This window comes from Rutidosis leptorrhynchoides, chromosome 3, assembly GCF_046630445.1.
Source record: "Rutidosis leptorrhynchoides isolate AG116_Rl617_1_P2 chromosome 3, CSIRO_AGI_Rlap_v1, whole genome shotgun sequence".
Taxonomy (NCBI): Eukaryota; Viridiplantae; Streptophyta; class Magnoliopsida; order Asterales; family Asteraceae; genus Rutidosis; species Rutidosis leptorrhynchoides.
Window position 1 is genome coordinate 247,068,123 of NC_092335.1, and position 11,753 is coordinate 247,079,875.

The 11,753-nt window shown below is 33.8% G+C and overlaps 1 protein-coding gene across 5 annotated transcripts; it reads left to right on the forward strand.

Annotated features, from left to right (window-relative positions):
- The first annotated feature begins 217 nt into the window (after positions 1 to 217).
- LOC139897334 (condensin-2 complex subunit CAP-D3-like) lies at positions 218 to 4,497 on the forward strand. Of its 5 annotated transcripts, none has more exons than XM_071880032.1 (7): positions 218 to 503; positions 1,039 to 1,126; positions 1,541 to 3,366; positions 3,442 to 3,494; positions 3,608 to 3,801; positions 4,031 to 4,082; positions 4,475 to 4,497. In XM_071880032.1, exons 1-3 carry the CDS (start codon positions 497 to 499, stop codon positions 1,881 to 1,883), a joined length of 438 nt encoding a protein of 145 aa, XP_071736133.1. In that variant the 5' UTR covers positions 218 to 496; the 3' UTR covers positions 1,884 to 3,366; positions 3,442 to 3,494; positions 3,608 to 3,801; positions 4,031 to 4,082; positions 4,475 to 4,497. The 5 variants fall into 5 exon arrangements, with proteins under 5 accessions (XP_071736133.1, XP_071736134.1, XP_071736135.1 ...); XM_071880033.1 differs by lacking the exon at positions 4,475 to 4,497 and having other exon boundaries at positions 1,541 to 2,508; positions 2,597 to 3,366; positions 4,031 to 4,225; XM_071880034.1 differs by lacking the exon at positions 4,475 to 4,497 and having other exon boundaries at positions 1,541 to 1,715; positions 1,789 to 3,366; positions 4,031 to 4,225.
- The last annotated feature ends 7,256 nt before the right edge of the window (positions 4,498 to 11,753 follow it).

An 11,753-nucleotide genomic window follows, 5' to 3' on the forward strand; every position in this document is an offset into this window, starting at 1 on the left:
TTATTTATGAGTTATGACTCTTGGGGTTACTTTTAAGATTATTTATTTATGAAGGTTTTTTTTTAAAAAAAACTGAATTTATATGTATTTTTTTATAGATTATATAGGTAATAATAGATAATTGAAATAGAATTTAATGTAGCTAATTTATGACATAGGGTGTCGGTAGTAATAGATTCTAAAACACACGGGAGATAATAATGAAATAGGAGTTTCATGATCGCCACATTCAAACAACAACCAAAACCCTAATTCTCTCCCACAAGATGTTGATCGATTTAAGCATGAAACTTTGGTTGGGGTTTTTTTGTTGTTGATCGAACTAATTTGATAATTTATTTGTCAATTTAATTATTTCTTTCTACCAACTGATGTATCATTATTCATCCTCTTCTTCCTGTAGCAACTGGCATCACCTGCTTCCAGTATCCACTCTTAACGAATTGAGCAATCGACAACAGCTGCTTGCACTACCTTATAGATACCGGTCAGGAAGATGACAGGTGGTGTTTGCAAATTGATAATTTTTAATACTAAAGCGGCCATTTTTATCAATAAATTTATATTCACTATTAGGGTTTGTTTATGTTTATCGTTTAATTTGTTATGTTTTAATACACTCTTGTCTGACTTACAATTAATCGCTGTTTGTTCATTATTATTATTGCTATTATTATTGAATTATTATTGATTATTGATTACTGCTTTTGAGGTTAACCTTCTCATTGATATATTATGTGTGTAAATTGATATTATGTGTTTAGTCTTCCAGGTTTCCAGTTTTCATATGTTCTTCGCCAAACACACACCAAAAAATTACAGATAATTCTTTTTAAGTTAAAATTACATGCTTCGTTTCTCATCTTTACTTGCGTTGTTAAACACAATTGTAACGATATTAGTTGTTAGATTATTTATCTCTATGAATATATAAATTGTGATTCCAAATAATCGAGGTCACTGTTCAAGTTGGAGAAATTGATATTAATCCTTGACTTTTATATGGTTTGTAATTACTACGTAATACGTATAATGTAGGTTGGAAATCATCAAATCAAGAATTACATGCTTCTTGCTCAGACATGCTGAGATGTATAACCATACAATATAAGTCAGACATAGTTAGGTACGTTGGATTTTATATCTGATGGGTTAATTTGGAAATTGAAACTTAGCTAAAAATGAAATGTGTCAAATGAGTTGACCAAGTCGGTTTGAAAGGTAAAGTGTTGTCTATATTTTAAAGCTCATAAAAGGGTTTATTAGGAAAAAATTAATATGAAATAACAATAAGTTCAAGGTCAAATCGGTTGAACAAGTGAAACGGGTCAAACCAAAGAATGGACGGTATTAGCTCAATTTGTAGGGTTTATATGGTCGGATCATCCGTATAAGTGCAGAGAATGGACAATACCTTGCATGAAGTTAATAATTAGGTGCTTAACTTGTTTTTTTACATCTTTTTACAGTCAAGGCACCACTTTTAGCTACTTAGCGAGCGTCAAATATTATTTATTTTTATGTTTTCTTAACGTTGTAGAGGTAACGATGAGAAGTCGAGGTCTCAAAGAATGCATATATATGTTTCATTACTGAAGCAAATGGCTCCGGAGCATCTTTTGGCTACATTTGCTAAGGTATGTGCAGAGATTCTAGCCTCTGCATCTGATGGTATGCTCAAGATTGAAGATGTTACCTGCCAGTCTGTTCTACAGGTAATTGAGGCACAAGTATTAGGTGTAAATATGTTGCAGATAAATTATAATCTCTTATTAGAACTAATTTTAGGAGCATCCCTTGGATTTGATTTCTCTTGTCACATGAATCATGATTGCCTGTTGAATCTGGAAAGCTGGTACTCGAAAAAGCAGAGTTTAGTGTGAGGTGAGAACTTGAAGGACTTACAGGTATGTTTTGTGTGCAGTGCAAGAATCAAAATGTGGAAACCATTATAGAACTCTCTGGCACTAATTTAATAGTATTGCAATATATGTTTGTTTGACCCATTCACTCATGAATGTGTTAATTTGCTTTGTGATTATTTCAAGTGTGCCAAACTGATTGAATTATTTACTTCTTCTTTTTGAGGAACATGGAAGTTGGTCAAAATCATCATCCACTTCAATTTAAACTACATTCAACTTGATTTTTTATATGATTATTTTACTTCATTGTTTGTCAAATTTGTTTATTGTACTACGGAATATAAAGTTAATATTTAGTCATTGTTATTTACGCGATTGCAACTGAAAAGTGGCTACAGATAACGTGGGTTCATTGTCTACTGCCCCCAACTACGATGTTGGGTATGTGGTTCCTAGAACTATGTCAAAAAGGCAAATTGCAAGGCACAATTATCTACTAAATGACAACTTCTGACAGTTGCTTCTTGGTGATTTCTCTCATGTTATATATGTAGTTGCTTCTTCCAGTTGTTTTGTTTTGGGGATACAGATCTCTCCTTCATCGAAACTTTCCAAATGGCTATGTCGAATGACTCCACATCAGGTTTTTCCAAATGTGTCTAAATTTTTATGGTATGTGTGATTAGTTGAATTAGTTTATGATACAGCTAATGTTGTGCATTATACATTAGCGCTTGACAATGTATTGAATAAATCACTTGGTGAAGAGCCGAAGATGGGTTTTTGGTGTCATTCTAATGAATTGTTTTCCTTTCATTGGGTTGTAAACCTATTTAGGAACTCAATCGTGCTCCATACTGTAAAACCGTTTTCTATTTTAACAATGTATCGATGTTAGTTTTTATTTTAGATTATATTAGTACCCGATTTATTTATTATGTATTTTTTTACTTTATTTGCTGTAAAGGGATTGGAGATTTCCCTATTCCTTAATTTTTAATTTCATTGGTATCATTAATTATTAACAGGCTTTTTGTTGTACTTGATATGATCATGTATTGTGTGGTTTGAACTGGTTTCAAATTTGTTAGTTATTATTTTTCGTTTGTTGGAGGGTAGATGGGACTTTAAGATCGGTGATACGCTTACATCTACAAATCTTACTTGCTACGGATTTATTAAGCTATTGTATTGTAAAGTGCTTCTATAACATAATATAAGTATAATATTATGAAATATATATCACTATATTTACTTTTTTCATTTGTCAATGATTATTCATTGCAATACTTTTATGATACCTTTCAAAATTAAAATAGGTTTCATAATTTTTTATTTTAAAAACCAGCGAAATGGCGGGTTATAAATTTTAACTTATTATAATTTTAAAAGCTTTGCAGAACTACATAAGAAGCTACATCCGTTTTCTCTAGCGATTTTTAGCTATGGAAATGTCAATGGGTTTTTGAAGAGGAACGATTTTCAAAGAGCAGCTAATCAAGTAAGGCATCCTACTCTTATTGCTAGATATATATGAGGCTAATTAAGACTTTCTAACCTTAATTGTTTGTGGCAGACCTGCGTACATTCTACTTACTTCCGACATTCAAGAGGCCTTCTTGATACAAGGTACAATACATTCTTTTCGAAGTTTACACATATTTAAAATAATTAAGCATGTATATTTGAGTAATTACCTTTTCACTAAACTTACAAGAAAGTTATTAAATGGTGCTAATCAGGCTATCCAGGCTTTGGCATTGCTAAAATATTGTTCATATCTTATCTATGATGGTGTCACTTTGAGACTATATTAAAAAGAATATAGATCTGGGTTACCAGAAATACTTTGACTCTAAAGCTAACGGGTCAAATGTGTTGAGCTTTGTTTGAAGTTGTGGATGGTGGTTGGGTCATTAGCAACTTTGGCTCCCAGGTAAAATTTTGGTTTCTTATTAAATCATTCTTTCTTACTATTTTGTGACGGACTTAACATCAGTTACTTATTATTGAGATCCTTCATCAGTATAAATTTCTTCACGAGATATCTTTGTTTTAAAGGTTGAAAAATCAGCCTTTAGGCAATAAGTGTTAAATTTTGTGAATCTTAAAATAACGACACATCTTTCATTATATGTGGTAACAATAACTCTCTATTGTTGCAGTTGTGATTTCGATGATGAATTAGGCAAGCCTTCTAAAAAGGAGGTGAAATTGGTAACAAGAAGTTCCCTTTAAGGAGTCAACATAAGGTGGCAAATATCAAAAAAAATTAACAGTTACAAGTTTGAAATACCACCCTAAAGTTAAGATCTAAACGTTATAATTTTAAAATGTGAGTAAAATTTGTCTCCTTGACCATGTGGGGATGTGAATGATCTTCTTCAATTGACCTTTATATTCATTTTCAGTTCACTAATTTGACATGTTATTTAGTCTTAAACAATATGGTAATGGTTCAAAATGAGTAATCTTATTGTGAATTTACAAGGGCTACTATGTGCAGCATATGTTATATAATATATGCAATGCATACAAGTGAAGTGGGATTGAACTATATGCAATACATACAACATATATGTAGCATGACTTTTATGTTGTATTTGCAGATCAAGATGTGTGTTATTGTGGTGTAACATTATATGTAATTTTTGTGAGAGCTTATCCATTTGAGGTACTTACCGGACGAGCCTAACATTTTTTGCAATTAGTGAATTTAGTAAGGTATGTTATGTACTGCTTTTGTTTACAAATCTTCTTTTGTATGTTGTGCATGTGGCAATCTGGACGGGTCAGGTGGGCCGGTAACAAACAATTCAATGCAGTTAGTAGTAAACTGCATTCTGTTAGTGTTTGGCATAAGTATATGTTAGTCTTTGTGCAAATCATACACAAAATGTAGTTAGGAAGATGACCCATGCCAAGTCGATGATGGCAACAGTAGAATGATATATATTATCATTGGAACTTTACGTTTGTTATTAATGTGTACTTTCATATGCAATATGCAACACTAATATTGTGTTTCTTTGAATTTTGGCTAGGTTGTAATTGATGATATCTGTCAGAGATATAGGAGTCATGCCAGGCCCTCCGGATGCCACATCTACAAACAATATTCTTTACAAAATATGTATATGTGGGTTTCACTACTACAACTAAAAAATCAATGTTGCATAGTTGTTAATTATTACCTAATAATTATTCTCTTTTAAAGCATCCTACTTTGTGATGACAACAAAAAATTAAAAAAAATAATAATAATGACACATTACATTTGTCATGTAGCATATATCATATTACAAAAATTATTAATATGTATTTACTTCTTTCAATAAAATGAATAAACAATCATTGCAGATATACGTATTTGACTACAAAAAAGCGGATTAAAACCAATTATATTGGACGACGATGAGAATGATTCAAATACCACCAAGAATGTTGTTTATAAGAAAGTCTTGAGACGTATTTAACTGAGATGTAAATGTTCTATGGTTAAATATCCTTTGAATATTTTTTTTGTAAATCTCTAATTATATATACTTATAGCACAAACTAAATTCATTTTGACAACTAATATAAGTTGAATGGATAAAAATGATTAACATTGAGAGTTAATTGTTTAAGGTTTAGGAATAGCTATTTAGGGTTTACGGTTTATGATTTACAGTTTAAGATTTAGGGTTTAGGGTTAAGATTTTAGAATTTATGCTTTAGGGTTTAGGGTTTGGTGTATAGGGTGTACGGTTTAGTGTTTACGATTTATGTTAAGGGTTTAGAGTTTAGTTTTTAAAATTTATGGTATAGAGTTTAAGGTTTAAGGTTTAGGGTTTTATGGTTTATGGTTTATTGTTTATGGTTTAGATATAGGTTTAGTGGATAGGGTTTAGTATATAGGGTTTAGGGTTTAGATTTTAGAATTTAGGGTTTAGGGTTTAGGGTTTAGTGTGTAGGGTTAAGGGTTGGTGGTTTAGAGTCTAGGGTTGATTTAGGATTTAGGATGTAGGGTTTATGGTTTAGGGTTTGGATATAGGGTTTTGGGTTTAGTGTATAGGGTTTAGGGTTTAGTGTATAGGGTTTAGGGTTTGGTTTAAGGTTTATATTTTAGAATTTATGATTTAGGGTTTAGTGTTTAGGGTTTAGATATAAGGTTTAGGGTTTAGTGTATAGCGTTTAGTGTATAGGGTTTAGGGTTTATAGTTTAGAGTTTAGGGTTTAAAATTTAGAATTTATGGTTTATGGCTTAGGGTATAGGGTATAGGGTTTAGTGTTTAGGGTTAAGGGTTGGTGGTTCAGGGTTTAGGGTTTAGATATAGGGTTTAGAGTTTAGTGTATATGGTTTAGGGTTTATGGTTTAGACTTTAAGGTTTAAGATTTAGATTTTAGAATTTATGGTTTAGGGTATAGGATTTAGTTTTTACAATATATGGTTTGAGTATAGATATAGCGTTTAGGGTTTAGTGTATATGATTCAGGGTTTAAGGTTTAGAGTTTGTGATTTAGGGTTTAGGGTTTAGGGTTTAGAGTTTAGGGTTTAGATTTTAGAATTTAAGGTTTATGGTATAGGGTTTAGAGTTTAGGGTTTAGGGTTTAGTGTATAGGGTAAAGGGTTTCTGGTTGGTTTAGGGTTTAGGATTTAGATATAAGGTTTAAGGTTTAGAGTTTAGTGTATAAGTTTAGGGTTTATGGTTTACAGGTTAGGGTTTAGGGTTTAGATTTTAGAATTTATGGTTTAGGGTATAGAGTTTAGGATTTATTGTTTAGGGTTTAGAGTTTAGAGTTTAGGGTTTAGTATGTTGAAGGTTTAGATTTAGGGTTTAAGTTTAATGTTTTAGGGTTTAAGGTTTATATGTTTAGTGTTTAGTGAGCGAGTGATGTGCGGAAAGTGGTATATGAATTGTTGTATAAAATAATATGTAAAAATACCGATTAGAGATTGCTACACACTAACAGGCAGTGTACCCGATCGTGTAGTAGTATAGTAACTGGTTTAGTTCCGTGTATCGTTTCAAGGACAGTTGTATTAGTCAAACTAGAATTATAAACTATATTATGATTAACTAAGTAAATGAAGCTTAAAGGTACAAGTTTTATGTTTTGGTGGTTATTTAACGATTTAGCCAAATCATAGAAGGTTAAATGTAAAAACAATATTTTTGGTCTTTTAAGTTTATAAGATGAAAATAAGTGCAAAGAAAGCAAGTAAGATAGTTTTGATATCAATTTAAGGAAAAATGCTCATCTAGACTTTTTACCCTCGATGTTGAATGTTATTTAGGATTAAGACCAGAATTGATTGGTTATGCACGAGAACTAATTGATCGGTTTACCAAGAGTAGTCTTGAGTAAACACTCAAACGGGATTACAAGACGCAAGTGATGTTCTTGTCATCTAAGACCTCCTATTTGTATTCAACTAATTCAACTAGTCTAAAGACTTAAATAATGATCAAGTCAATGGTGTGTCGATCATGATCCACTCCTATGTCAACTTATGATTTAGCCTAGTTCATTCCCTTGGTCCGGTTAAATGCTCAATTCACCCAACCCAAGTAATCAATTTAGGGTGGTAATAAGATCCCTATAAACGTCACTAGATAAGGCAAATTACTAACACCTATTAGTTATATGGAATCGAGTAATGAAAATATGTATAATATAATCTAGGGAATTGATCGTTCACCTATATAACTACACATATCAATTAGGCTATCCGAAAGTGTCTACAAGAGTCGTTCTTACATTCCTATGTAAGCTGACCATTTGAACTCAACTTATCCCTTTTGGTAAAAGATGGATAAACACATGTCACTAGGTGTAAATCAATACATTAATTTAACAAGATGATGTTTCTTAATCAAATGAACATATCAATTAGTTGAATCGAAAGGATTAAACTTTAAAAAGAATGGTTCTTTTATTCAAACATTAAACTATCGTGCATAATAACAATCAATCAAAAGTAAACATTCAACATCTCAGTTGTAACGACCCGACCAAAACCGTTATTGACGGCGCCGTTAACTTAGGTCCCGTTGCGTGGTCGTAGTCCCTATATGAGACTCGTTTGACCAAAATTATGTCGCATTCATTTGAAAGGTACAAGACTTGCAAGTTTAGTTTACAAAACCGTTCGACAACAAGTCTAAGTTTACAAAAGTCATAAAGTATAAATGAAATAACTTGCGACATAATTAGTTTAAAAACACAGTTGCTATAAATAGCGTAAGTATGTAAACAAAAGTTTGAATCCAAAAGTGCAATCCCTAGCGTATGCATGTATGTATCTTGTCTCCAAGCAAATGATCAGAGTGTATGCATGTATGCTTAACCCCAAGCAAGTATGAATGTACGCGGAAGCATGTATCAAATAGCCAAGTATGAACCTGAGAAACATATAGAAAACTGTCAACGAAAAACGTTGGTGAAATCATAGGTGTTTGTAAACGTTGTTTTTGAACCACAAGATTTAGTATTCCCATAGTTGATTATCAAAATCGTTTGCATTCCAAAAGTATTGTTCGCGAGCACCCAATTATCAAGACTTAACGTTTCCTTCCATAGAACCCCATCACAATAGTGTTAGAACATACACTGTTTCTCGAAAATATATTTCATCCGCATAACGGTAGCGAACCGTCCGAATGAGGGTTTGTCAAACCCGTATGGCCACACAATATAAGTTCTCGCTTACACCCTGCAAGTGTAACTAATGATAATCGAATTGAGGATTTTTGTTCTAACTCGCTGTGGAATGTTTGTTTCCTTGTACTTGTGTTCAAAGTATAAAAGTATGTAGTATAAAACTGTATATGTTTCTCATCCCATAATTTAAAAGTATAAAAGTTGTTGAAAGATGGGACTATGATCTCACCTCGAGTGCACGAGTATAAAGGTACTTCAACAAGTAAACGTGTGCATGAAAGTTGCTTAGCCTTGACCTAAACAAGTAAGTTGTATCAATTAACCGGTTACGACACAAGGTCGGGTGAAATGTGTTCAATTAGTCCTATGGCTCGTTACGACTCGATTAAGTATAGCATGTGAATCACGTTGTCAAGTTTCATACAAGAAACAAGTATAAAAGCATGTTAGAATGATTGTATAAAAGTTTGGTTAAGTTTGACTAAAAGTCAAACTTGGTCAAAGTCAACGAAAAAGTCAACACGTTCGGGTCGGGTCCCGGACTATTTTTCTATGCTAGTTATTCATATACAAGTATATTAGAACAAGTTTCATGTGAATCGGAGGTCGATAGCTAGTCAAACATTTCGCGTGAAATGGGTCCAAGAGGTCAGAATCTGGCCAGGTGATTCTGCGCGCCGCGCGGGGATGTGGCGCGCCGCGCCACTACCTGGGCAGAGAATTCTGGTCAGTTTTTCCAAGTGTGCACGAACCAAAACCTTTTCTAACACAACACTTGACCCGCAAACACTTATAACGCCTATCATACATCGTTGGAAAGGTATTTTGACGAGGAATACAACTAACCACTTTTCATCAAGCAAAAACATCAATTACAATAACCGAAAACTCGTCAATTGATCAAGGAAGGTTTATTTTCAAAGTTTCAAGTTCGTAAAACGTATTTTATGATTCGGGAATCCAATTTACACATACGATATGCCGTTTCGAAGGTAATGAAACATACATTACAACTAATCACTAACTAATAACATTTCATGGCATTCAAAGCATCAAAATTCCATTTCAAGTTCATCAAACCCTAACCCAAATCCACCAAAACCAATAATCGAGTCTATGGAGTTTTCTCAAGCAACCTACACATCAAATGTGGCTAATGATACTAGTAACACAATTAAAACATGCACTTTAAAAATCTAACAACATTAACTCATCCAAAATCAAGGATTAAGCAAACCCATTTCAAAAACTCAAACTAGTTACTCCAAACCACAAATCGAGCAAACAAAACATATATTCATGTTACACACGAGCCATAGACACTAACTAACACAATTTCAAGTATATAAAACGAATTTAGAGAAATTTAGTGATTTTAGAAAGTTACCCAAAATGGATGAAATTGGTACCAAATCGAAGAGGATGATGAGAGGATCACGAATATGTAATTTGTTTTGAAGTTTGCTTCCCGATCCGAATTTAGATGATGAATTATGTTTGTGTTCTTGAGAGAAAAAAAGAAAGAAAGAGAGAGATGGAGGGATTGAATGGTGGTGATTGGGGTGGACTAGTTGACCTAGTCAACTAGTTTGCCCCGTGTCAATTTTAGTCCCTCGAGTTTAGAAGCGGGTGCGGGATTTAACCAAACGAATATTTTAAAAACGCTCGAGTAGACGAGTGATGTTATAATTAAATAACGAGAATATTATGAACGTTTGTTAACAGAATCTACGAATATAAATAACGAAAGATATTATTTAAAAAAAAAGACAGTGTTAAAAATAATTTTAACGGAAAAACGCGGGATGTTACATTACCTACACCTTAAAAGAAATTTCGTCCCGAAATTTAGTTGGAAGTAGTAGTTGTTGAATCTTCCTCGAGATCTTGTGTTGCCAATTCTACGAATGAAGGAGAAGTACGTTCTAGGGTATTTCAACGAACCTGAAGGTCGGGGTCGTATGTCGTTTTAAGGTTTGGTTCCATGATTTTATGGTTTCCGGTCCTCCTAGGAAGTGAGGTTTATCGTCGATAGTGAGTTCATCAAAGAAGATAACAAGTTCTCGTTTCGCAAAACACGTCTTTAAGCTGATACATCGAATGTAGGATAAACGGAGACTCGAAATGAGCCGGAAAATCTAAACGGCTAGCAACGGGTCTAAAACGCCCCAAGATTTCAAAAGGATTAAAATATCACGGATTTAGCTTTCTATGTTTCCCGAAACGGATTACACCTCCTCAAAGTGCGACTTTTAACGTGACGCGGTTTCCCATGGAATTCGAAAGGTTTACGTGTAACATCGGCATAGCTCCTGGTGATTACGAGTCGCGTTGGGTCTTGCTTGAATATGAATAAATCCTCTCGATTGCTCATGAATAAGCTCGGCCCCGGTGAATTGATCATCGTTTACTTGGTTTCGACAAAAAGGAGGATGACGTTTCCGGTCACATGTGGTTTCAAAAGGTGTGACGTTAAAACTCGAATGAAAATCATTGTAGTACGAGGATTAAGCTAAAGGAAAATACTTTTCTCAAGTAAATTTGAAGTTAGTAATACAACTCGTATTATGGATTCCAAGGTTTAAATCGTATGTTTGTTCGGTCCGTCGGGTTGTGGATGGTACGCGGTACTCATGTCTAAACGCGGTCCCGAGGCTTTTTGTAAGGTACTCCAAAATCTAGAAGTGAAACGAGGATCTCGATCCGAAACGGGGTACATTTCCCTAAGGCATATTGAACAAGTTTGCTAGGAATTGAAATCGTTAGCTAGGACAAGTTTCTCAAGAAAATTCGCGTCGCGGAAGATTTATCGGTTTCCAAAAACGTTCGTCGGGGCAAGTTCTTATCGGGTTTTGAAAACGATTGTTAGGACTATCCACCCTCGCGGCGAATACTTGTATGACGTGAAGAGTCGCTCTCCATTGAGAATTTAGAATAAGGACCTCCTGAACCGGAAGTACGAGGGTGATGCAAGAGAAGTTTCCGCCCCGATGTGAGCATAACGAGTAAATTGTAGTTAGTCAATAAGACTGCGCGAGGACGAGCTAGTATACCCGTGTGACATACGGTTGAAGTCGAATGGAATCGGTAATTCATTCGGAAGCATAAATATAATTTGACAATAATTGAAGGTGTGTCCCCGGTATGGTTGTTATAAATATTCTCGGAGTTTTCGGATGTCCAAACCTGAAAAGGTGAAGTCATGTACATGGCACATGGTGGTGTTTAGGTTGATCGAGT

Bases quoted from the DNA above. Each gene is read 5' to 3' on its own strand.
- LOC139897334 (XM_071880032.1), top strand. The intron at 1,127-1,540 runs GTACGTTGGATT...TTAACGTTGTAG, and splicing joins TATAAGTCAGACATAGTTAG to AGGTAACGATGAGAAGTCGA.